Source organism: Chiloscyllium plagiosum, unplaced genomic scaffold (assembly GCF_037043375.1).
Source record: "Chiloscyllium plagiosum isolate Xiang-an unplaced genomic scaffold, Cpla_swu_hap1 HiC_scaffold_7, whole genome shotgun sequence".
Taxonomy (NCBI): domain Eukaryota; kingdom Metazoa; phylum Chordata; class Chondrichthyes; order Orectolobiformes; family Hemiscylliidae; genus Chiloscyllium; species Chiloscyllium plagiosum.
In genome coordinates this window covers 38,288,926-38,316,264 of record NW_028270145.1, presented here as the reverse complement: position 1 = coordinate 38,316,264, position 27,339 = coordinate 38,288,926, and the positions used below count along the sequence as shown (strand labels likewise).

Below are 27,339 nucleotides of genomic sequence, written 5' to 3'. Positions count from 1 at the left end.
CTTGTGGCACTCCACTGGTCACAGGCCTCCAGTCTAAAAAACAACCCTCCACCACCACCCTCTGTTTACTATCTTTGAGCCAGTTCTGTATCCAAATGGTTAGTTCTCCCTGTATTCCGTGAGATCTAACCTTGCTAATCAGTCTCCCATGGGGAACCTTATCGAACGCCTTGCTGAAGTCCATATAGATCACATCTACCACTCTGCCGTCCTCAATCCTTTTTGTTACTTCTTCAAAAAACTCAATCAAGTTTGTGAAACATGATTTCCCACACACAAAGCCATGTTGACTATCCCTAATCAGTCCTTGCCTTTCCAAATACATGTACATCCTGTCCCTCAGGATTCCCTCCAACAACTTGCCCACCACCGACATCAGGCCCACTGGTCGATAGTTCCCTGGCTTGTCCTTTTTAAACAGTGGCACCACGTTAGCCAACCTCCAGTCTTCCAGCACCTCACCTGTGACTATCGATGATACAAATATCTCAGCAAGAGGCCCAGCAATCAATTCTCTAGCTTCCCACAGAGAACTAGAGTCTTGTCATCCAATGTTCCTCCATCCTACCACTTGGCTTAGTGGGACAAACCTATCCAGCACTCGCAACAAGTGCTCCCTATGTCATGTATTTCCCTGAGAATATCTGTTACTAATTTATGTCATTATTATAGGTGCCATGGCAAGGAGTCTTAAAATAATTTTCATTGTATTTTTCTTGTAAAAGTATACATGACAGTAAATGATATATATTTATTGACAGTAATTTTTGTAAGTGTAATTGTAAATGAATGTAAATCCAGTGTTCTAATTTAGATGTTTTCACTAAGTGAAAATGAAATTGAAGTGGGAGATGACACAGGGCAAGGTAACACTAGGCACATGGACACACAAGAGCCATCAGTTGTTTACTTGACACACAAGATGGCCACAGAACCACAATATGGAGAGAGACGGCAGAGCAAATACAGACACTCCCTGGGGCCACCAGAATGCCAGCACAATGCACTCACAACCCAGTTGATTAGTTTAAGGCAGGTGGGGGAGAGACAACATGTGAGTAACGTACACTGCCCATCAAAGTGTCTGGGTCCAGCCAACACCTTTTATAGAAATGCTAACAGCTTAATATGGACTCAATATAGTGTGCTAATAGCCAGGGCTGCAGTAATCGTCCTTCTCAGGAAGAGCGATTAGTGCCCATTTCTACAGCAATGGATTTCCACGCAGACATTGAAACTGACAATAACTACACTGAAATTATCAAAGGCTGTGGTGGAACTGACAAAGACTGTATCGAAACTATCAACGATTCTGCAATATTTACCACAAACAAACCATGTTAACAAGACAATAATCTCACCAATGACCTATTGTATGTATAAAAGTATTTTGACATGTGCTCCAGGTCGAGAGAAGAATCGCAGCTGACCACTGTGCTGTTGGTGTCTTTCTCTCCCCAGAGCTCTGGTATTTCCTTGTACAATAAACTCTGTCATTGAATCCCGACTCTGACTCCGAGGTTGATGATTTTCCCCACAACAATTGGTGCTGCGAGCAGGGTTCTTATTACTGGTGCCCTGTTCGAAGGCCACAACTGGAGGGCTGGGGTAAGAACCAATTTGTACCTGCAAACTGGAAGAGTCAGACCAAGCCAAAGACACAGTTTAAAAGGTATACTGATTGTAATGTCTGATTTGCTCCAGGACTGAGTTAAAAATTCTTTTTAGTGCACGCCTGTGGAGAATAAGTGTTTAACTGTATTAACTGTTGTAAGAACCTGCTACTTGTGCTGAAACAGTCAGAGGGCAAAAGCCCTGCTCTAAACCGGTTGTTAAGAGGGGTAGCCCCCCCACCTGAAGGTTGGGATTTGAAGTGGGAATTGAGGTGCCAAGGGCACTAGGAGTTGTGAAGCACAAGTGGCAAAGTCAGGTAAGACTGGACTCTGTAGGGGCAAACAACACAGAGTCCAGTTAGAGTTTCAGTTAAACGTTGGGTGCTGTTTGTACTTGTAATTTCCAATGTGGTGAGGAAGAGGAGCTGATCACTCTGACAAAGAGCCAAACCTCAGTGGAACACACGTAACCAAGGTGGGGAGCGTGGACACTGAGTAACCGTGATACCCGGTCAGCCCGTAGTAGAACAACAGAGCTTGAATAATGGTGGTGGCGGGGAAGGCAAGGAGTCCTACCAGTAGAGAACATGCAGGGCTAGAGGTAGATTTCTGGGCCTACCAGGAGGTATTGGGGGAGTAGTGGTGGCTGGGAGGGTAGAGAAGTCTCACCGGTAGAGAGCACCTTGCCAGGAGGCTGCAACAGCCGTACAGACGGTGCTGGGACAGTATTATTAACCAGAGGGTGCAGAAGTCCCCACCGGTTAGGAACACTTTCCTGTTGGTGGTATCTAGGGATACGCAATCTGCTAAATGGCAGATCAAAGTTTCAAAAGGGATACTGCAGGTTTCCTTATTGAGAAATATAAGGCAGACAGACAAGGGTTGACAGAGCAAATGAAGAAAAGGGGTTGGGGCCCATCCCAGACATTAGCACAACAGAGAGAGTGGATACGCAAGCAGAAACGGAATAAAATTAAAAAGATAGGGGAATGTTAGTGTACCAATTAGCAAGCCTAATTGAACAAGTGAGTGCCTACCCGAGTAGGTGGAGAAAGGACCAGGAACAAGTTAAAAAGCTGGAGAGCAGGATAAAGGATCAAGAATTCACATGAGAAAAAAATACAAGAGAAATTGACTCTCTCCCCTCCTACTAAACCATCCAGCAGGGACCAACTGTTCCCTCTGTTGGACTGTTTCACTTAGCATCCATAACCAGAGGAGGAACAGAATCACAACCCAAAACAAATTATAAACCCTTAACCCCAGAGGCGAGGCAGCAGATTATGGCCTCCCTGGGCAAATTACAGCCCGGAGTGCAAACACCAGGTTCTGGGAAGAGCTGGATAGTGTATGGGTAGGGCACCAACCTGAGAGACATACACCAGCTGGTCCGGGCAGCTTGCCCAGCGGACAAGTGGAGGCAGGTAGCTGATGGACCCTACACCACAGCAGCCTGAGACTTTAGGGGAGGATGGTGGACAGATGCCATTGCCCTCACAGTTGAGATAGATGCCCTGCAGGCCCCCTTCACCGACTTTAAAGGGTGCTAGAAAATGCTCCCAACCACTGGAGCAAGATCACGACCACTAAGCAACTTAAAGGGGAAGGAGCTGCTGAATATGGAGAATGATTACTTAGGATATATCAGGAATACTCAGGGCAAGTAAACCCAGATCGGGAGGACTGCAGATGCTGGAGATTAGAGTCAAGATTAGAGTGGTGCTGGAAATGCACAGCAGGTCAGGCAGCATCCGGGGAGCAGGAAAATTGATGTTTCAGGCAGGAGCCCTTCATCAGGAATGAGTATGGAGGGCTTATTCCTGATGAAGGGCTCCTGCCTGAAACACCGATTTTAAACATGGGCTGTCTTGTGCCCACCAAGCCATCCTGAAAATGGTAATGTCCCAGGATTATGATGATCTAGTTGAGTGGTCTAGCAGGGTGCAGGATGAGGGGAGAACTTACGTACTTACAGGATGAGGGCAAAGGAGAGGGGAGAACTTACGTACCTGTGTTATAGGAGGAAGGAAATGTGAAATGCTAGTAGACACAGGAGGGGCCGTATTTATCACAAACCTACCCTTACCCCACACAAATAAATGAATTATTCTGACTGGGGTAGGAGGGGATAAAGCACCAGCTTACCTAAGCAAAACTACCCTCATAGAAATAAACAGTATATATCCCCATGAGATTCTGTATATGCCAAAATAACGAGGGCACCATAATGGGCAACAATCTCATGAAAGAATATAATGTTCTAATCGATTGTGCAAATGGGAAATTGATTTTGCCCAGACAGGATGGTCGGAAGACTGAGATTGGGAAACTTACAAGTCACCTTGAAACTATCAAAGTGGCTATGGTCACCAGTAGGGACTGGAACCTTGAAAAGGGGGAATTTGGAGCCATCTGCACCTCCGTCCCCCAAGCATGGGCAGAAACAAAGTTAACATAGACCCAATAGGGGTTCCCGGAGTGGAGCATAAGCCCCAACGACAATACCCAATAAAACCCGAAGCAGAAAAAGTAGTTGTGGAAATAGTGCAAGGACTAGTGAAACAGGGAATCCTAAAAGTAACCACAAGTACAATTCTCCAACGTGGCCAGTACTAAAGCCTGACGGCAGCTACAGGCTCACCATTGATTGTACATGACTAAATAAGGTCACCCCCAAGTTGCACTCCATAGTAGCAGACCCATCCACTATTTTAAACGGCTTGGCCTTTGAGCACAAGATTTTTACTGTTTTAGACATAGCCAACAGTTCCTGGTCTATCCCATTACACCGAGTCCCAGAACAAATTCGCTTTTACAGTAAGGAACAGGCAGTACAAGCCTGCCACAAGCCCCACGATTTTTCACAGGATGATGAGCAACATTCTGAAGGGAGAAGATTTACCAGAGGATTTCACTGCCCTACAATATGTAGATAAGATCCTAATTGCCTTAGAGTCCGGGTCAGGACATCAGGAAGCTTTATGTCTAATATTACAGGAATTGGTAATTGCAGGGTTAAAAGTCAGGCTCACAAAGGCACAGATTGGCAAAACACAAGTCTTATACCTAGGACACCTTATATCCCAGGGACTCAAAGAAATGCCCAATGACCATAAGGCAATCCAACAGATGCCACGACCTGCCACTGTCAGGGGAGTCAGGAAGGTCATGGGGCTATTCAACTACAGTGGGAGCTTTATACCAGAGTTCGCAAAATTGGCTGAACCAATCCAGAGATTAATTAAAGGAGGCAAGCCCGCCTTGAAACCTGTAACCTGGGGGCCAGAACAGGAGGAGGCATACAGTCAGTTTAAAACTCAACTCATATCAGCCCCCTGCTAGGACTGCCAGATCCCAGCAAGGATTTTCACATCCACTGTAATAATGAGGGTGGATTTTACTCCGCAAGGCCACTCAAGACCACGGGAGCAGGAAAAGGGTACTACTAAACTACAGAAGGACCGGTAGTCACTGGGTTGCCCACGTGCATAGCAGCCTGAGACTGTGCTGCTTGGGCCGTTAGGGTCAGCGAGCCCATAGTAATCCTACACACTAAACACACCCTAGTAGAGATGCTAAACACAGAGAAACTTTAATTAATCTCTGGATCATTTCAGCCAATTTTGTGAACTTGGATATAAGGCTCCGACTGTAGTTGAATAGCTCCAAGACCTTTTCGACTCCAATATGAGAAGGGCAAAGTGGGAGGCTGTTCTTTTAGCCCAATGTTGGACCGTGGTAATAGTTATGGATCTAGGAGAAAACCCAGCTGAGGGAATTCTAGATGCAGGGGAACCACACAACTGTGGGGATATAGGTGGGGATGAGGATAGGGGAAACTCAAAGATACCCCTCGAGACACAACAGAGGAGACTGTCTTTGTGAACGGGTCAAGAAAATACGTAGCAGGGTTGCCCTGAACAGGATGGGCTGTGGTAAATGATAAGTCAGAAACAGTTATGTCCGGGAAGATTGATGTAAGTCAGTCCGCACAGGTAGCAGAACTGGTAGCACTCACCAAAACACTGGATCTAGCAAAAGGAAAAATTGTGAATATATATACAGACAGTCAATATGCCTTCGGTGTAGTCCATGATTACATGGTGGCATGGGATAGAAGAGGGTTCACCACCATAGGGGGAGCCCCTATCAGATACCAATTATTGCATGCCACTGAACAGCCAAAAGAGGCTGCAGTAATAAAAATAAATGCCCACCAAAAGGAGCCAGCAAAAGAGAGCCCAAATTGGCTAAAATTCAAAGGAAGCATCCAAGGAGCAGGAGAATCGATGTTTCGGGCATGAGCCCTTCTTCAGGAAGGGCTTCCTGAAGAAGGGCTCATGCCCGAAACGTCGATTCTCCTGCTCCTTGGATGCTGCCTGACTTGCTGCGCTTTTCCAGCAACACATTTTCAGCTCTGATCTCCAGCATCTGCAGTCCTCACTTTCTCCTAAAATTCAAAGGAAACCAGGCAGCAGACTGAACAGCTCAGAGAGCCCAAGAGCAACCAGCCATTAATGAGGCTGCAATAGCCACTACTGAATTAGCCAAAGACGCTATCCAAGTTCAATAGCTACAGGACACCCCGCAGGAAGAGAGGGAGCAATGGAAACTGCAGGGGGCAATCAAAGGGGAGGATGGTGTCTGGAATCAAGCAGACAAGGTGGTAGCACCAGCGTGTGTACAGAACACATTGCTTGAACTACACCACAGGCTCTCCCATACAGGTAAAGAGGCCAGGATAGCAAGCCTAGGGAAAGGGTAATATGGAAGGGAATGGGAAGAGACGTGGCTTAGTACTGCCGCAGATGCATGGTTTGTGCACAACCTAACCCAAGGAGACCCATAAAAGTTAGGATGGGACACCAGTCCAGACGTAGGGGACCCTGGGAACGCCTTCAGATAGATTTTACAGGGCCACTACCACCCTCCCTTGGGAAAACATACTGCCTGGTCATCAGGCCAATTCACCTGGTGGGTAGAGGCATTCCTGACCAAAAACTGCACTGCGACCACTGTAGCCAGAATATTAGCGGAGGAGGTAATTCCTTGGTGGGGAGGACTGTCTGCCAATTACTCAGCATTATACAAAAATTTCACATTCCCTATCACCCCCAGAGCTCAGGGATGGTAGAGAGAATGAATAGAATGCTCAAAAATACTTTAGCTAAGGTTATGCAAACCTCAGGCAGAACATGGGCTGAAGTGCTGCCAGTCATACTAATGAAATTAAGAGCCACCACAAATCAGGCAACCGGGCTAACACCACATGAATTAATGACCAGGCGAGCAATGCAATTGCCAGAGACAATAATCACGGTGGCACTGATGTGGGTCCACTAAAAGACAAAATTCGGTGATATTTCATAGAATTACGCACCCAATTGAAAGGGATGCGGAAATCTGTAATTGATAAAGAGGATAAAGAGGTCAAGGCCAGGGAACTGGAAGTCTTCCCTGAGGTCCCAGCAGCAGGAAGCCGCATCCTAGTGCGAGCACTGCCCGACAAACCAGACTTTGCCCCAAAATGGAATGGGCCATACACCGTGGTAATAAATGTGGAAATCCTGTGCCTGCATAGATATTAAAGGGAAAGGCACATGGATGCACTGGAGCCAACTAAAACCCTTTAAAGACTCCTGTGACCAAACTAATGTCATTGACCATTCCCCAGGTACAGGCAGGAATGGTGGACAAGACAGTCATCCCGTGGGGAATACTGGAAAATACAACAGAACAAACCACACAGAAGCATGACTGCATCCTCCTGACGAAAACAAAGACTTTGTTAACTTTATTTTAACTATATGTTTTCCACTGTGTTTAAGTGTCATGACTATCAGGAACATGTCAGGATTTGAGGATAACCTCTTCTATAAAACCCACCGAACCTTGCATGGGAACTGAACTGCCTGCTACCCTCTGGCGCAATCAGTGGAATCCCTACTTGTGGCCGCCCCGGTGTGGACCCCTCACCACCTGTATACAGTGGACACCTCGGGTATGCCGTGTAAAGGGCAGATAGGGAAATACAAGCAGGGACCCCAGGGTAGATGTGTGCAGCTGGGCAGGACCACTGAGCCATGGGGCCAGTCCCCCCAGCCTAGGGAAGGAAAGACCCATTTAAAACCCACTCTGTTTCACAGGACAGGGATGGGAATGCATTTATGCCCTGGTTCCCAAAGACGACTCACACATCCAGACTCAGTGCACTTATCAGCGCTGTACAGTCACTAAGGGACAGTTTATCTACACCTGCTTGCATGCTTGAATATGACCACAGGCAGACAATTCATATGTGGCCAGTGCAATGGCACCCATGTCAGCTCTGCCACATGGACATACCTGTTTGATACTTACCAGCAAGGAGAATCGGGGGAGACATGGATGGACAGACAACAGAAGGACAAGACAATATCTGTTACCAAGCAGCGAAGGGATTTGTTTTTCTATTTAAGGGGACTTACGCGACAGATACCCCAGACCTCCCAAACCTACTTGCAGTAGGGACAATTGCACCCCTTACTATACCATGCCACAGCAGGGGATATATTCGGAGAAGGATAGTGATCCACTCCATCAGTCAGGAGTTCTGTGCTGACTGGCAGGCCCCACCACTTTGGGGTCAACATTGGGATAAGGATTCCTGGGATCTCAATCTTTGCGGGGGCACAGCAGGGGTTGTCAGTGCTAAAAACCGTAATTATCTGACTATCCTAGGCAATAATACCTCGAAAGCTCTGGAAGCAATTAACACAGAGCTGGCTGAACTCAGACTCACAGCAGACATGTTACATGGTGGATTACCAATTCGCACAGCAAAGGGGAGTTTGCACAATTATTGGTGACCATTGAATTACCCATGTTATTGATGCCTCTTATAATGTTACAGAATCCATCAAGAAATCAGAGACCAGCGAGACGGTTTTCGAGCCACAATTACAGACTGTTGGCTGAATTGGTTGATAGGTAAATCTTGGGGACCTTATTTGGCACACAGGACAATTCTCCTCATTGCTGGCATGCTGTGTGGGCCTTGGGTGTTTGAAGCTCTGCTGTAAAGTGCTACTGACGAGAACTGTACCAGCAGCGAGTGTCACCACAGAAGAGCCCCCAACGAAATTGGCACTCGATGATATCCCTCGGGAGGAGGAGTTCCTAGAGATGACCTACCTCTACATGTAAATTGGGTGGTCTGTGGCAGATCTCCAAAGTCGCCCCCTTGACCACAAAGGGGGGAGTGAAGTGGGAGATGGCACGGGCAGGGTGACACTAGGCACACAGACACACAAGATGGCCACTGAGCCGGACCACAATATGGAGAGAGATACCAGGGCAAATACAGACACTGCCTGGGGCAGAATGACAGCACCATGCACTCACAACCCAGTTGATTAGTTTAAAGCAGGTGGGGGAGAGAATACACATAAGTAACGTACACTGCCCAAAGTGTCTGGGTCAAGCCAACACCTTTGATAGAAATGCTAACAGCTTGATACAGACGCAATACGAAATGCTATTGGCCAGGGCTGCAGTAATCGTCCTTCTCAGGAAGAGCGATTAGCGCCCATTACTAGAGCAATGGACTTCCACGCAGACATTGAAACTTACAATGTTTGTGCTGAAACTAACAACAACCACACTGAAATTAACAAAGGCTGCGGTGGAACTGACAAAGACTGTATCGAAACTATCAACAATTCTGCAATGATTACCACAAACAAACCATGTTACAAAGACAATAATCTCATCACTGACCTATTGTATCACAAGATGCATTAAATTATCTTGACATGTGCTCCGGGTTGAGAGAAGAATCGCAGCTGACCACTGTGTTTTTGGTGTCTTTCTCTCCCTGGAGCTCCGGTATTTCCTCGTGCAATAAACTCTGTCATTGAACCCCGATTCTGACTCCGAGACTGGTGATTTTCCCCAAAACAAAGTGAAATAACGTCCTTCCTCATTGCATCTCAGAGCTGGTGCCAAAATTGGGGCAGCTGGCAACAGACTAGTCAAGCAACAGCTTGACATTATTGTACTCTTGATATCAATCCTTAGAGACAATGCCTTAAACTCTACCATAAACCGTCCCTACTAGTGGGACAGGGCATAGCCATCAGAGTTGGCAGCGCAGGCATCTGCACTTAAGATAGAGTTGCCTTGGGAGTGCCCAACATTTTGCTCTGGATTCTGTGAAATCTCATGGCATCAGATCCACAGGAACATCCTGCTGATTGCTACCTATCACCTTCTTTTCAGTCAATAATTCAATGCTGGTCCATGTTGAACACCATTTGGAGGCAACACTGATGGTAATAAGGGCACAGATTGTACTCTGGTTGAGGGACTTCAATGTCGATCAACAAGAAGACTAACATTCCAGAATTAGTCGTGCCCCTAGCCAATCTGTGCCAGTGCAACTACAATATTGGCTTCCACACAGCTAGTGGAAAGTTGCTCAGGTATGTCCTAACCATAAAAAGCAGGACAAATACAACACAGCTAATTACTGTTAATTTTGAACACCAAAACACACACACAATGTCACAATACAACTCTGCAGAGTGATAATGAGCAGAGAAATTAAGATTAAACCCTGTTGTCAAGATTTGATTTACCATTGTCATATGTACCAAGATATACTGTAAAGTGTTGTTTTGCATGCTATTTAGGCAAATCATAACTTCCATAAGTACATCAAGTTAATAGAACAGAATGCAAAATATAGTGTTAGAGTTGCAGAGAAGGAGTAGAGAAAGATCAACTCTAATATATGAGAAATCTGTTCATAAGTCTGATAACAGTGGGGCAGAAGGTGTTCTTGAATCTGTTGATATGTGTTTTCAAACTTCTGTATCTTCTCCCTGATGGAAGAGGGTGTAAGAGAGCATAACTGGGCTGGGAAGGGCTTTATGGTCACTGCTTTCCAGAGGCAGCAGTCAATGGAAGAAAGGCTGGTTTTCATGATGGACTGAGCTGCATGCACAACTCTCTGTAATTTCTTGTGGTCTTGGGCAGAGCAGTTGTCATACCAAGCTTTGACACAACTGGATAGGGTGCTGTCTAAAGTGCATCGTAAAAATTGATAAGAATCATTATGGACACATTGTGGAATCATTGTGAATTTCCTTAGCCTTCTGAGGAAGTAGAGGCATTGTTGTGCTTTCTTGTCTAGTGCCGACATGATGGACCAAGATAGATTGTTGGTGACATTAACTCCGAGGAACTTGAAGCTCTTGACCATCAAGAGTCCAAAAAAGCAGAAAAAAGTGACTTGCAGATACAAAAGCTGTCTGCGTTCATATGTAATAACATCTGGAATATATTTTGACTTAGGCTAACAAGTGCCAAGTAGCATTTGAACCACACAATTATCATGTAATTTCCATCTCTAACTATTTAAATCTAAGCATCTCCCTTTGACAATGGATCATTCCCGTCACTGAATCTTCTATCAACATTTTGGGAGTTAGCATTGACTAGAAACAAAACCAGACCAGCCATATAAATACAGGCTACGAGAGCAGCTCAGAGGCTAGGGATTCTGTAGTGAATAATTTGCCTCCTGACTGCCTTGAAAGACAAAGACACGATTCATGTATACAACCTGCAAGTTTCTCTCCACTCACTATCCTGACTTGGAACTGTTTCATCGGTCCTTCATTCTTGCTGGGTCAAAATCCTGGAACTTTCTCCCAAGCAGCATACCAAAAGGACTGCAATAGTTCAAGAAGGCAGGTCACTACAACTTCTCCAGGGCAATAAATGATTGCCCACCTAATGATGCCCACATCCTATGAAGAGCTATTAAATAAAAGCCCTATGCTTGCAATGAAATGCTGTCATTTTGTGCTTGGCTTCCAATTGTCAAAGTGAGCAGTGAAGATAGGAATTAGATGGTGTTAAGAGTGTGTGAGTTGATAAGAAAGAAGTGTGAATTGTGAAAGAGAAAACCTGCAGTGCTAAGTACCTACTGCATATGGACCTGATCCTACTTCTAATCTTGAACGGATGAGCTATTGCAGTGGTGCAGTTACTACCTGCTCCAAGAACAAATCTGCCTGTATCCTGTCTTCTCACATCTTCACACACCCAACTCAATGGCTGTCATTGTATGCACCACAGAAAAAAATGAAAAACTTAAGTAAACTTGACCATAATGACCACTGCATCCAGTGGTCTTCTTTACCGTGCCTTGCTCACCACTGCATCCACACTTAAATAATTGCATATGTTTTCTATCTTGCAACAATTTTTGTACAGGGATTATGCCTTTAAGGAGCTGCATTATAATGCACATTACATTTACAATTTTGGCTTTGCATAGCTACATTATCTAAGCTTTTCATAGTTTCATATTATTTTGCTGTGGTATCAATCTAGCAATCCACAGGCTCTAGCTCTAGGGACATGGATGAAATTACACTCCAGCACTGGTAAAACTTAAATTCAATTAATTAAATCCAGAATTGAAAGCTGGTAATAGTATCAATGAAATTATCATTCACTATCAAAAACAACCATCTGGTCCAACAATGTTCTTTAGAGAAAGAAATCTGCTGTTCTTACCAGGTCTGGCCTATATGTGACTCCTGACCCATAGCAATGTGGTTGCCTCTTTGCTGTCCTCTGAAAATGGCGAATTCTGGCCGAGCCAATGATGCCCATATTCCATTAAAGATTTTAAACATCATAAAATGTTGAATGGAACTTTCAGATCAGGGCCTGAAGTTGCCAGCATCAGACTGAGCCAGTGGATGTCAAAGAGTGTGGTGCTGGAAAAGCACAGCCAGTCAGGCAGCGTCCGAGGAGCAGGAGAGTCAACATTTTGAACATAAGCTCTTCATCAGAAAGAAGATGAAGAGCTTATGCTCGAAATGTTGACTCCCCTGATCCTCAGATGCTGCCTGATTGGCTGTGCTTTTCCAGGACCACACTTTTTGACTTTGATCTCCAGCATTTACAGTCCTCATTTTCTCCTGAGCTAGTGGATGCCTTATCATTTGCTCTTTCTGTCAATGGTGTGGAATCCTCTTGGATGATAGTGCAAAAGAGAGTTTTGATTCAGTCACTTCTTGACTAACATGGCCCAATGGTAAAAAAAAAACAGATGCAAGATGAGCATTTTCTCACATTTCTCTGAATTGGATTGCACTGCCTGAAAGACTGGTTTTAGAAAAAAGATTCACCAGTAACTTTCTGGAGGGAATTGAATAAATACTTGAAAGAAAGTAAATTGAATTTTAAGACGAGAAGTTATATCTCCAATATACAGATATTAGACAATATAGTAAAGTATTAGAAACAGACTCCTTAAATTAACAGAGAAATAACTAGTTTATTGCAAGAAAAAAAACATACTCAAGCAAAGATGCAATAATTGCTTATAACTGGTCTAAAACATCCAACTGCTTTTATTGAAAAAGAAAATCTCCAACTTTGGAAAACTAAAAGTCTGTTGAGCATTATCCTAAAAATATTTTGAACAAGTAACAGTTAAAGTCGAAAAAGATAAGCATAGATTGTCCAAAATCTAGTCAGCTGCCAAAGTCGTACCCTCTACCTGTCTTCACCTATCCCCACTTCACCATCCCCTTTATCTGCAGCTCCCCTTACACCCACCCACAGTCCTGAAGAAGAGTTACACTGGAAACATCGACTTCTCCACATCCTGATACTGCGTGGCTTGCTGTGTTCTTCCAGGGTCTTGCTTGTCTACCTTGGATTCCAGCATCTGCAGTTCTTTTTTTTTGGTCTCTAATTAAGTCGTTTTCCTGACAATCTGTTACCACTGGAGTTTTGGCCTGGATCTGAAATGTATTTTAGAATTATCTTCCTCTGGAAATAGTGGCGTAGGTTCAGATTTGTTCTTTAAGTTGACTCTATTTGTAGGTTCTGAGGAAGGGTACTTGACCCAAATCATTCACTCTGATTCCTCTCCACAGACCTTCTGAGCTTTTCAAGCAATTTCGGTTTTTGGTGATGTGGCTTCCAGTTGAGCTTCAACTGACAAGATCATCTGAGAGGATTTTCAAAGACAGTGAAGACAAACTTACCCCTAACTGTGTGTTCTCAAAACTGACATTTTTTATGCAGTCACATAATGTGTTTTGAGAAAGCAAATCTTAGCCAGACTTAATACACTTTTAATGGTAAGCTCCTATGGGGTGTTGCTGAACAAAGAGACCTTGGAGTGCAAGTTCATAGCACCTTCAAAGTAGAGTTGCAGGTACATAAGATAGTGAAAGCAGCGTTTGGTATGCTTTCCTTTGTTGGTCAGAATATTGAGTACAGGGGTTGGGACGTCATTTTGCGACTGTACAGGATATTGGTTAGGCCACTTTTGGAATATTGCGTGCAATTCTGGTCTCCTGCCTGTCAGAAGAATATTGTGAAACTTGAAAGGGTTCAGAAAAGATTTACAAGGATGTTGCCAGGGTTGGAGGATTTGAGCTACAGGGAGAGGCTGAATAGGCTGGGGCTGTTTTCCCTGGAGCAAGAGGCTGAGGGATGACCTTATAGAAGTTTACAAAATCATGAGGAGCATGGATAGAATAGACAAGGTCTTTTTCCCTGGGGTGAGGGATCCAGAACTAGAGGGTTTGGTTTAGGGCGAGAGGGGAAAGATATAAAAGAGACCCAAGGGGCAACCTTTTCACGCAGAGGGTAGTACATGTATGGAATGAGCTGCCAGAGGAAGTGGTGGGACTGGTATAATTGCAACATTTAAGAGGCATTTGGGTGGGTATATGAATAGGAAGAGTTTGGAGGGATATGGGCCGGGCGCTGGCAGGTGGGACTAGATTGGGTTGGGATATCTGGTCGGCATGGACGGGTTGGACCGAAGGGTCTGTATCTGTGCTGTACATCTCTATGACTTTTCTCTCCACAGTGTTGCAGAACTGGTATCCCAACTCAAACAGCTGGCTCTTGGTTTTCTGAAGCGTTGATTCCAAAAGTCCAGAAACATATGGCCAGCCAACTCAACTTAACAATTTAGATGACAAACCTTAATAACACCAATCACATGCAGGATATCTTGTAGACCGGTTTGTGGTACGTCGGCTTCAGCTGCGATGCCCTTCCCAGTCGAATAGCTTCCCATTACTCACTCTCTACAGGCATTTATAAGGAGGAGGTATGAGAAGGCAAATACATTTCTCACGGTAGAAGAATATACTTATTCTCCGCCACCAACCTCCATGACAACAACAACTCGGCATGGCAACAAGCGCGGCGCCGGAAGTGCGTCTGCGTGCTGTCGCCACTTCCTGTTAAGCGCAGAGCTCGAGGTAGGTGGCGGCGGTTGGTGGCTCTCGTGCTTGCAGCTTTTGTTTTTTTTCGCCCCAGCCCCATCCCTTTCTTCATCCCCACCTTTATTAATCCTGACCTTCCTTCCCCACTCCCCTACTCTTGAAATACTTTGAAGCGTTTGGTTTTCACAGCCGCCGACATGAGCGACACCGAAGAACAAACCTACATCGAAAGGGTGAGTTCTTGTCGAGATATGTGCTATCTTTCTCCAGTGTGTGGGTGTCTCTGTGTTTGTGTTCTCCGGGGGTGAGGGGAGTGGGAGGTGTTTCCTCACCGAAGGTTCTGGACTGGCCCCCTCCCTTTCCCCGAGGGTCCCGCCCTCCCTTTCAACCTCATTGGCTCCGCCGCCTGCCAGGCCGGCCAATGACGGGGCACGCCGCCCTCCTGTGCGTATATGGGCGGGATTGCCATTCGTGATCGCCGCAGCCTGTCAATCCTCGTCACCACCAATGAGCGGGAGAGGCGGTGCGCTAACGTCACTCCGATTGGCTCTATGATGCTGGCAATGATAATAGGGAGGTGAGACTTCCGCTCCGCTCCTTCCTGTGGCTATGATGACCATCTCCCACTCATACTTTATTTTCAAAAAGTCATTCATGGGATTTGGGCGATGTTGGCTCGATCAACATTTATTGCCTGTCCCAAGTTGTCCTTGAGAAGGTGGTGGTGAGCTGCCTTCTTGAAATTGTGGGTTGACCCAGAATGCCATCAAATAGGGTCGTCTCGCTGGAAGCAAACATTTGATGATTGGCACGCTTTTATTTTGGGACTTCTTTAAAATTTAAAGCCCAATAAGGTGTGTGTGGAGGTGGAGGTGGGGGGAGTGGGGTGCTTTGTCTGATTTGTGTCAGCCTGTGCGTGTGAGAGCTTGGAATGTAGCATGTGATCCACACCTGCCTGCAGCATGTGAATCATGCAGCGAAGGGCTATTCAATGCACCTTTCTGGTTGCAAAGTCTTGGGGCTCTCCATAATCTATCTCCTCTGCCCCCTGGGAGTGGATGCTATGAGTTATAATTTGCAGGTTGGTGGAGCAAAGGGCTTGAGGAGGGACTTGGAAGAGTTCTGGAAGTCTGAGAAACCGGACAACGCTGGAAATGCACACTGCACTTCAAATGGGGGCACCTGAGTGGGGATTTAAACACAGAACTGCAGCCGCTAGTGTATGTTCCTTGTATTTTTATTTTGTGGGGACAGGACTTCCTGCAGTACGTTCAGGACGCTGGGTTTATATGTACAGTTTGTGCCAAGCCTTAACAATATATTCTTTCATTAGTTCTTGTCTATCCACTCAGCATCCGAAGCTGCCCTTTTTTGGGGGTGGGGTGGTATGCAACGTTATCACCAGGTAGTGGATGTAAAAGATAGTTGTTGACAGTTGGTGAATATAGCTTGTGGGAGTCAGGAAATTAGGGATTCAAGTTGTAATTAATTAAGTTGTCAGTCTGCAGTGAAATTTAAGTGCTCAAATTTATGATTCGGTATGTTCCCCCACCCACAGAATTTTCAACACTTTGTTACTGTACCTTGTCTATGTTGCGTATATAATATTTAATCCAATTAATGTAATGGCTTGGTATGAATTTTTTTCACTTTTTGATCCTGCCCTGCACGTATAAAGTAGTTATTTGCCAGAATTAAAGCTGGGGGAGGGCTACAGATTACAATTCTGCAGATTTGAATTTATTTCTGAAATCAGGTATGATTTGGGGTTAGTGTGCCACGTACCACACTTAACAAACACTGCAGCATGTAATCTTTAACGTTTTAATACTGAAGCTTTGTAATACCATATCTGCTGCAAGGAGCAGTTGCCATAAGTTTTACTGACAAATGTATTTTACCAAATCACTGTGCAAATATTTTTCTCTTTAACCCCCTTTTCCCAAAACCCTGGTGGTATTTAACCGAAGCTACCGACAATAGAAGACAAGGGGGAGGGAGTTCCAAACTGTAAGTAAGATACTAGGGCTCAGCATTAATACTTTCCATTTAAGAATAGTAGTTGCCCATTTTTCTCTGGGGCTTCTGTCTTTCATGCTTTTGTGAAGAGTTGATCTCTGCTGTAAGAGAGCTTTCCCATGCTTGGGAAGGTGCTTACATTCTCCTCTCCCCCTTTTTCACAATGCAGTATAGGTCAAGATTAGGAATTTGTAGCATTGCCTTTTATTTTTGCTCTTGCAAATCGATGTTTTGCTTCCTTTGCAAATAACCCCATTATGCTACGTTGCCCTGACAACAACTTGGAACCTGGGCAGGCGCTATTCCAAATAATTAAAAAAAACAAAAAAAGTCTGATTTAAAGCAGTGCTTTGTACTTCCTTCTGAACATTTGCTTTGAAAAATTTGATTTGTGAATCAAACCAAGCCTAACTGTTGTATGAATGCTCCAGAATATGGTTGGGAAATCCTTTTTTGTATTGACCCACTGAGCATGATCTAATTTTGGTCAGACCCTGTTCATCATATGTCTGGAAGTTTGTTTTTTTGTTATCCTGCATTTAGAGAGGCTTAAATGTTGGCACTCTCCCTAAAGTGTTTGTCAGAGCACCTGTTATTTTACATTTATTAGTAGTGTCACTGACATTGATGAGGGAAGAGTCCCAAGACAAAAAGAAGATAGAAGCATTAAAGGTTCGTTATTTTTATTTACATACTGTGCTATAGGTTGATTTTAATTTTAAGGTTTTCAGTATTTGTGCTTTTTGATTATTGCAACATGTGGCTATTAATGACTATTTACTCACCAAAGCCACCTAGTTGAGTTAATTAAATTTGGTTTCTTCGAGGTCATCGTGTTCACTGACACATGGGCAAATTGCCTGAATCATGTAGAGTGCAGTTTAAGAATGTGCATGGAATAATTTTGGTACCGATACTGGACTACAAGCAATTCCAATTTGAACTTGATTGCTCTGCTTGTAAACTTTAATTAATAATACAAATGCTGGAAATCTTTGAAAATAGAAAATGGTGGAAGCATACAGTAGATCAACTGTCTTCTGGGAATAAAATATTGATGTTTATAGATGGAACTCTTTGTTAGAACTGATTAAATCTGAATTTTAATGAAAGTTTGTCTGCAGTGTCAGCCACCTTTCTCTTTCAGAAACTATCTGATCTATTCAAAACCATTATTTGCTGTGTTCATTTTATGGACAGTGTATTGGACTCCTTGTCAATATCAGCTGCTGATTTATTATGCCTCAGTCAAATTCTGTGTTTATTGCACAGAATCTTTTACCAGTGTTTGATCGCATTCTGCAACCCCTTTTTATCATTTTGGTTACTACATTCTAGAATATTGTCTATTCATCTGTCTCACTGAAGTGCATAGAACTATGAAGTCATTTGCATTAGTTAGTGTGATATGTTCCTAGATTTTATGCTTTGTCAGAAGAAAGGTTATGTTTATTCTTGTTAAATACTTTTTTATTTGAAGAGATCAGCAATGATAGTAATGGGAATCCTTAGTTTTTTTTCCTGTACTTTGTAATATGCTTGTCATTTGCATGTAGGTGAGAGGATGCAGTCAGATTGACCATTTTTGAGCATTTTGGGACAATGTATTCAGAGTGCATGTCCCATATAGGGAGAAAATGCAAAAACATGGGCTGGGGGGTGTTTTTATATATATAAAATCTGAAATAAAGCCAAGATGCTAAAAATGGAAGTGTTAGGAAGCATCTGCAAATAAACTATCATATTTCAAGCACTTAATTCTTCATTGAATTTTAAGACTGAGGTGGTAAGTTTTTATGAAGATCAGAACATGAGGAAAGCTGGACAGAATTAGCAGTCAGGCATGTTGTCATAGGTAGAAAGAATGACTTGATAAAATGTGAATCAACGTGCAGTTATTGAAATTGATTTCCATTCCTGGTCCAGTACAGTTTATCTTTGCTTTTGTTAAATAGTCACATTTTCACTTCTGCCCACAAAGCTCAAAGCATGTATTGTCTTTGCCCAACAAGACTCTATAATCTTCACGCTGACATGAGCAACCATGGCTACTTAATTATATTTTTGAGACAACTAAAATAAAGAATTGAGGTTTTTCTGCACTTAAGTTAAGACACTGGAATAATGCTAAAGATGTGCGGCAGGCAATAGAACATGCTGATAATAGCCCCTGATAATTGCTAATCAAAATCTTTCAACAATTTGTGAACAAAGTATTTAAAAGTTGCTCGTAACTTGTTTTTTTTTAACATGAGGATAGGTAATACGAAATTTTTTTTGCCTGCACTGGAGGTAGATGGAGAGAACATTTCGGAAAAATGTAGCCAATGTCTTGGGAAAAAGAGAGACCAGTTCTTCAATGGAGAATTTTTAACATTTTAAGGAACAGTTTTAGTTCCTCAGCAGGTGACACCAGTTTCTTGGATACCAGTTAAAGAAAATGTCATTCTTCCTCATTGACTGGAGGTAACAGCATTGTTTGTTCTCAGGAAGCAAATGAGCCGATCCTCTAAGACTACCTCTGCCTTTGTAGTGACGTTGATTAGATTAGATTCCCTACAGTGTGGAAACAGGCCCTTCAGCCCAACAAGTCCACACCGACCCTCCGAAGAGCAACCCACCCAGACCCATTTACCCCAACTAATGTACCTAACACTATGGGCAATTTAGTGTGGCCAATTCACCTAACCTGCACATGTTTGGAGGAAACCAGAGGAAACCCACGCAGACACTGAGAGAATGTGCAAACAAGGTGGGAATCAAACCTGGGTCCCTGGCACTGAGAGGCAGCAGTGCTAACCAGTGAGCCACCATGCCGCCCTTGATCTTTCTCTAGTTTCTCTCAAGTCTCCCCTCAAGCTTTCTCCCAGTTAATCTGGAGGCCTACCACCTCCTCCCTCAAATCTGTTCCCAATAAATTGCTGATTATCCTTATTTATTTCCTGGCGCCGGTTTAACTGATACTCTGACATTAGTTCTCACTCTTTTGCTGTTTCAAATCTGTTATAAAAGTAACCCATAATTCCTTCATTCTTGAAAGGCCTGTCTCCAACTCCCTTTTGTTTAGGGACCTTGAATTAATTGCCATCTGTCAAATCCTTTCACATCTTCCCTGGAACTTCATCTTTGAACCCTTACCTTGGTACTAAACCGGCTATCACTTGTGATTTTAACAGCTTTGATAGTGACAAAAGAAAAATATCTCCTCTTTGAAAAACGGCTACAGCATGAGATGAGGTAATGTGATTCACTGTCTATACTGGTTGAAAAAGAACTATTGTATTCATCCGGTTTGGTAAGTAGCCTTGTAGGTTCAACACTTCAAATGAATATCCAAGTATCTTTCACATGAAAGGGGTATTTATTTATGCCCCTATTATGCTTGCAGAGAGAGTTCCATTCCCTTTAGAGAGAATAGTTTCCTGAACTCCTTTGTAATTCTTCTGTTAATGTCTTGCTTGTAAATCTGCCTCCTTTAATGAGGAGGACAGGAACGGCATGAAGTAATCTGGCTGTGGCTTACCTAGTCCTTTATATAGCACAAAGATAATGTTCCTGTTTCTATTCTCATTCGTGTTTGGTGATGGAGGTCATCCGATTTGGTATCGTAACCAATTTGTCCACATCGCTCAAGGTGGGCAGATAGGAATGCACTCTTAAGCTCTCTCTACTTCAGTATTTGATTATCTGACTCTTTTATTATGTATTCCTTTGCTTCATTTGCATTCCCCAGGTGTATTACTTAACACTGCTGATTTGAATTGGATTTGCCACTTTTCTGTCCACCTGGCCGTTCTTTAATATCAACATTTTTCAGCTTGCTTCTTCGCTGTCCACTTGCAACCAGATGTGTTTGCGAATTTCTTAATCATGCTGCTGGTATTAAGACTGAATCACTGATGTCATGAAAAGCAGGCAACCTAGTACTGAGGAACCTCATTGGAGACAGCCTTCCTGCCATGGAACACCCACTGACCATTAACTTCTGAGACCATTTTTGATCCACTCTTTACCCTTGGATCCTGTGTGCTCTTTGTTTTCCAACCAGTCTGTCATATGGCTTTCTGAAAATTGTGTGGATCATATGAGTATCTCTGATTCATTGGCCCTCGTTACGTTCTCAAAAGCTTGTATTAGGTTAGGCACTATTTTCCCACAGCAAATCCATTTTCTATTATTTTTTACTTTCTGAATGATGATCTGGGCTGTCTCAGAATTTTGCCAATAATTCCATCACAGCATAGGTTAACTGGCCTATAATTACTTGGACTTTGTTTGTTTGAGGCTTTCCTTTCCTCCCTTCTTATTTTGCAGACTTCCAGCAATATGCTGGAGCCACAGGCTGGGTAAATAATGATTTGGAGATGCCGGTGTTGGACTGGGGTGTACAAAGTTAAAAATCACAACACCAGGTCATAGTCCAATAGGTTTAATTGGAAGCACACTAGCTTTCGGAGCGCCGCTCCTTCGGAGCAACAATCACCTGATGAAGGAGCTTCCAATATAACCTGGTTTTGTGATTTTTAACTGGGCAAATAAGGTTTGCAGTCTTTGTTATTTCCTTCGTTCTCTTGGCCCCTAACATATTTATCTATTTTGAGTTGCTAAAGTCCTTTGTATTGTTCCTTTTGCTATATTTATCCAATTCTAATATTTTTGCAAGCATTCTTGTACAATGATTTCATTGTCCACCTTTTTCATGAAGACTGATCTGAACCATGATCCTGTCAATCCACCATCATACCCAGGTTAATTTTTTGTTTAAAAAATATCTTTGGCAGTTACAAGCCCTCAGGATCTGACGTAAGCTTTTATTCTTTGACTCGTCCTACTTTTTACGCTTTTGAGTATTTGTCGTACAGGGGATGTCTGAATTTCAAAGTCCTGTCCTGTCTTTGAAAGGACCATGTTTATTTTAAAGCCCCTCTATCTCCTTCAATGCCACTACTTTTGATACTTTTAGTAGTGTGTTAAGTATAATTTTGCTGAATCACGCTTTGACTTTGCAAAAATCCGAATTTCCAAATTTGGAATTTTTTTGGAGTAATTGTTAGTTGATCTTTATTCTTTTCCGATAGATACAATATAATTATGGAATCATTACCACTACCATGAAGATACTCTCCCGTTGGTACTCTTCCACCATTCCTTAGAACTGCCACTTTTTCCTGGTTCAAAATAGTTCCACCGAATACATTAAGAATTTGATATACATTTTAACATTGATTTTATCGCAGTTAATATTCTGGTTGTTTAAATGTACTATTTACTGCCTGATAGCACTGCATACCTTTGCAACTTTGCTCACGTATTTGCTCTTCTATCTCCCCTGAGGTTTTTTTTGGGGGTGGGGGGGGCTCCCAATGGTGTGACAGCCCCATTTCTGCTCTTCTCTTCAATCTGCATTTGATGACCTATCTGGCTTATCATTCCTTCTCAGTGCTGTAATTGTTTGTTTATCCAATATTACAATTCACCCACTGTACCCTTTCTGAAAACCCTGTGATTGGGAATGTTCATGTGCCATCTCTGCCTTGCCATGTTTCAGTAATAAATCATGTTGTCATAATCTGGTATTGCAGGTGGTATGGAAGGTGCTAGCTATGAAGAGAGGTTGAGGAGGTTAAGTTTGTTTTCATTAGAAAAAAGGAGATTGAGGGGGGACCTGATTGAGGCCTACAAAATCATGAAGGGTATAGACAGGGTATATAGAGATAAGCTTTTTTTCCCAGGTGAACGATTCAACAATGAGAGGTCACGTTTTCAAGGTGAGAGATGAAAAGTTTTAAGGGCGAATACACGCGGCAAGTACTTTCCACAGAGGGTGGTGGGTGTCTGGAATGCTTTGCCAGCAGAGGTGGTAGAGGTTGATTCATTTAAGATGCATCTGGACAGATGCATGAGTAGGTGGGAAGCAGAGGGATACGGATGCTTAGGAATTGGGCAACAGGTTTAGACAGTAGATTTTGATTGGCTCAGGGCTGAAGGGCCTGTTCCTGGGCTGTAAAGTTTCTTTGTTTGTTCTTTAATCCTGTGTTCTACTTAGCCTATTAAACAGGCTCATGGTGTTGTAGCCTTTTGAAACATATATTTTAATGCAAATAATGACTTGGATAATTCAAGTGAAGTTTAGTTTGCAACAACAAATTTAAGCAAGTTTCACAGCTGTTAAAATGCTAAGAAATCTGTAGCAAGGTCAGCAACCTCAGTGTCAGCAGAGGTAACATATTTAAGTCATTGAGCTTTGTATTAATATTTATCGTCTCATTTTAGTTTGAAAACCACAGGCACACTAATTAGGTGAAATAGGATTTTGAAGCTGTAATATTTGTTAATGCTTTATCTGTCAGTTCAGTCCATTCGTACTTTAGTTAATTTGAAATTGGTGTCACGATTGCCACTACTACAAATAAGCCTAACACCAAATAGTTTGGTAGGGCAAACCAGCATGCACTGTCCACTTATAGAATGTACAGTCAACTTCTTGTACTTGTCCTTCTACCAGAAACAGCTTTGCATTTTACACATAAGCAAACTACCTACCTGCATGATACTCAGTTGATCTTTATAATGGGGTGCATTTCCAGATAGTCTGCTTGTTTTACAGAAGCTTGTAGAAGTATTTGGTTGATACTTAACAAGGTGGTGCTCAGAATTGCTTCTTTGTTGCTTAGATCTGTTGTTTTAGACAATACCTTACACTGAAGGTTATCTGATCTAACTCCTGTTTCCTTTTATTAAATTTCCAGTGCTTCAGCAAAGAAAAAATACACGTACCTGGCCAGTTTGACTGATAGGCATGTCACCTAGTGGTTGGCATAGCAAGACTATTACAATGGATACATTTTGATAATAACATCTAAGCAAACATGGAAACAAACTAAAATGTGTGGTCTGGCTGACTTGGCATGTCTTATTTTCATATGACACCTTTACTATCCCTATATTTATTTCTGTTACTACATAGGTCAAGTATCTAGTTTGATTAATCACCAGTATGGCCTAGAACTAGGGGGCATAGTCTAAGAATTAGAACCAGACTGTTCAGGAGTACTTTACATATAAAGAATAGATGTTTGGAATTGCTCCACAAATGGCAATGGATATTGGATCAGTTCATTTTAAATCTGAGATCATTTTTTTGAGAAGCACAGTTATCAAGGGGTATGTGCCAAAGGCAAGTATGTGGAGTTAGCCCACAGATTAGCCATGCTCTCATTGAATGGTGGAACAAGCTGAAGGGCCTACTCCTGTTCCAGTGGTCAGAAAAGTTAGTCAGAGAATGTTAAAGCTTTGTCTTCTGGCTAATATTGGTACACACTTGAAGAAACAATTTTTTACTTGGCCAAAATTCAGTAAATTGAGAGCTTTCTAATTAACTCATTCAGAGATGTTCAACACTTGAAGAATATGTGGGACCTGAAGCTGGTCCTCCTTCCCCAGAAGTATTGGCATTACCATCACTTCGCAAAGCCCCATCCCACCCACTGCAAATTGTGAAAGTTTTTAACAGTTTGAAAAGTCTGCTGTGGATTAGCTGCTTTCTTTAATATTCAAGCAATTCACATCTGTTGAAAGGCTTTACCCATCAAATCAGAAACATTAGTAAAACCTACTAATATTACATATTTATACAATTGACTCATCCATTGAAAGGTGATAGCTAGTTTATATCCAGTTTATTGTCAGCAATAATAAAAACAGAAAATGCTAGAAATACTTGGCCAGTGAGGCAGCATCTGTGGAGAGAGAGCAGACTGGTTAAATTTCAGGTCAGTGATTTCACTGAAAGGTCATAGATCTGAATCATCAGTTATCTATCTCTCTCTTCATACTTGTGCCTGTGCTGCTGAATCTTCCAGCATATTCTATTTTTTTATTTCAGATTTCCAGCATCTACAATGGTTTATGTTAGATTCCAGAGAAAGAGGATTTATATTTTCTGTGTACTCTGATCAAATCTGTCCTTAGGCTAACTGTTTACATGCCAATCCTATGGCCTACTATGTGTTCGCTTTTTTTTTGGTAAACCACAGATTTTTGTTCCTTGCATTTCAGTCAATTTAAAGAAGTTTACAGTGATGGTTCTGCCAGACAAGTCAACAAGCTGGTCCATAACCAGTGTTTTACCAATTGGAATAAGTGAAAATTTGGGCCTGACATCCCTGAAGTTGGGCTGCTTTTCTAGGTGGTCCTAAGTTTAAAACAGTGGAATTCAAGTTGGCCCAATGTGTTGATTTTTCATTCCTACCCACCTTCCCTCCCTGGGAACCATCTTTGGATGAAATTGGATCTGATCGAACTCCATGAACTTGATTTTGTTCAGATCAAGGAATTGTTTCAAGAGTTTGAATATCTAGTCCTCCAGTGTGAAGAAGTCAACTCATTTCAGTTAATTTATTCATCAACCTCTTCTCTGGCACACTGTCCAGGGGCTTCCAGCACAACGTACATGGCTGAAGTAAAATTGATGTGTCAAGTTGGTTACCTAACTTCCAAACAATTTAATATACAACTATTTTCTTCTGTTTTTCATTCACAGAATTCTGCACAGATATGAAATCTTGACTGTGCAAGTAAGAAAATAGGGCATACCTAAACAGGGTGAAGGCTTTGGAGATGTGCTAAATTTGTCCTTAGTTTTTGATGGTGAAAAGGTTGCATCAGTTTACCCTATGGCCACTACAGTCAATATTGGACTGCATGATCCGTGTTTTTCTAAGCTGTCTCTTCAGTGACAAGTTAATTCCAAGGTGAATGCTGAGAGGGAGTGACACAGGCTTTCTCTGTTGGTGCCGTGAAGATCCATTTCAATGAATAATCTGTCCAGCTGAAATGAGTTATCTTTCTTCAGCTTAAACTGTGGCTAACGGGTTTTTAACATTTCAGCATTGTGTGCGCGCCTCCAGGTAAGAAACAAATGGGATAGGAGATTAGGAAATGGTGAGTATCAGTTCCCCGATGTGTTTACATTTGACCATTTTGCTGATGTATCCTGGCATGAGGTTCTAGTTCATGTAGGAGCACTTGACTCCAAGTTGCAAGGTCGAGAGAGAGTCTGAGTTGCCAGTCAATCCAGTTCACATTTATAATTCAGTTGAAGTTGTACTTCAAACTTGCTGATCAGAGTGAAGTTGACAGCTGGTATGGGGAAGCCCAATCCCAGATTAGTTCCACTGGAAGATGAATGAATGGTGAGACGTAAATCACATCAGAGCAGTAGCTGAGGTGATACCATTGCAAAGATAATTATTGCAGTTGCAGACCTTCCAAGTATGAGAATTTTGGGTCACTGAGTTTGTAACTGAGTGGTCAAGTGTTTGGGCCCTTGTTGCTTAGTTAATAATCCTGCCTATAGCTATTACTGGTGTCAGCTAGCTGGCATAGTTTTATTTCCTGTAACTACAGTTGTTGCAGATGAGAATCTTTTGAAAAGTTTCACTGGTAACTGGCTAATCTCAGCACAGGTTTTCTCTGCAATTACATGCCTCATCCTGTTCTTTTTTTGTTAAGGTTAATATTCATGAAGAAAAGAAATGTGGAAGAAGTCAATTGACAAGTTTTGTGTAATAATTGAAGCTCAGGAATAAGTGAAGCTGAATTGGGGAAAAAAAAGAATGCATGCTAAAAAAAAAGACACGAAGTCCCACAAATAGAATGTGTGCAGTGTGTGAAGTGGGAAGATGAACCAAGTGAGAATTTGAAACTGAAGAATGAAGAAAAGAAATAGAATGAAGTTAAGATCAGAAGTATCTGGAATCAGAAAGCACTACGCTAAGTAATTTCTAGTCTGTTTATGTGTACGTGCGGGGCTTGCAGTAGCTTATGACACCTTGAGTGAAAGTTCATCCAAGGTACTTTATATTTTTGAAATTTGGTTAAAGTAAGTGAGCATGAAGACGCATTTAGCTTCTTGAATACTTTTACCTATTAGAACTTTGAATTAAATTATATCTTAAGGAATTCACTCAAATTGTTCAGCTAACGTAAGCCCGTACCTGTATATTGTACTAAACGAAAAATGCATGCACTGTACAAACCAAGGTAGACAAATACCCACTAGGGCTGTTAGTGCATTCTAGGAAAGTATTTAATGCCTGAGCAATCCTAATTGAAACTGCACAGGCTAAACTGTGGGATACAAGTTAGGTTGCCTGTTTATTCCATTTCAGATACTTTTAAGAATTTAATCAGATTATACTTTGTTAATACCTGTCTTTTAGACTTGTAAAATTTAACACGTTTATCTTTGCATATAGGATTCACGTTCCCCTTCTAAATCACCAAGTGGGAGTCCACATGGATCTGGCAAGTCTGCCAGCCAGTCTCCAGAAAACTCTCCTGAACGTTCCCGTTCCAGAGATGGATCAAGGCGCTCAAGGTCCAAATCTCGATCTCGCTCGAGATCCAAATCAAGGTGAGTGCCTGCTTTACTTTGCAGTCTTAGCTGG

The 27,339-nt window shown here is 42.5% G+C and overlaps 3 protein-coding genes across 15 annotated transcripts in view; 2 read left to right on the top strand and 1 right to left on the bottom strand.

Moving 5' to 3' along the window:
- The window catches only part of LOC122551460 (uncharacterized), a 111,894-nt gene extending 110,301 nt beyond the window's left edge, over positions 1–1,593 (top strand). Inside the window, exon 18 of the transcript XR_015757630.1 lies at positions 1,462–1,593. The gene's annotated coding sequence lies outside the window, so the exon portion shown is untranslated. The remainder of the gene's footprint in view (positions 1–1,461) is intronic.
- Positions 1–14,836, bottom strand: part of cunh21orf58 (chromosome unknown C21orf58 homolog) — a 306,245-nt gene extending 291,409 nt beyond the window's left edge. For 3 of the 9 annotated variants that reach the window (XR_015757639.1, XR_015757632.1, XR_015757636.1), the window contains exon 1: positions 14,623–14,828. The gene's annotated coding sequence lies outside the window, so the exon portion shown is untranslated. Of the gene's footprint in view, positions 1–14,622 lie in introns of all 9 variants that reach the window. The other 6 variants (XR_015757634.1, XR_015757637.1, XR_015757635.1 and 3 more) reach the window with 4 other exon arrangements.
- Positions 14,837–14,921: 85 nt separating this feature from the next.
- Positions 14,922–27,339, top strand: part of LOC122551462 (transformer-2 protein homolog beta-like) — a 40,874-nt gene continuing 28,456 nt past the window's right edge. For 2 of the 5 annotated variants that reach the window (XM_043693401.2, XM_043693400.2), the window contains exons 1-4: positions 14,922–15,102; positions 16,840–16,879; positions 17,499–17,560; positions 27,148–27,305. In XM_043693401.2, coding sequence (XP_043549336.1) covers positions 15,067–15,102; positions 16,840–16,879; positions 17,499–17,560; positions 27,148–27,305 — 296 coding nt within the window. In that variant the 5' untranslated portion in view covers positions 14,922–15,066. The remainder of the gene's footprint in view (positions 15,103–16,839; positions 16,880–17,498; positions 17,561–27,147; positions 27,306–27,339) is intronic. The other 3 variants (XM_043693404.2, XM_043693403.2, XM_043693405.2) reach the window with 3 other exon arrangements.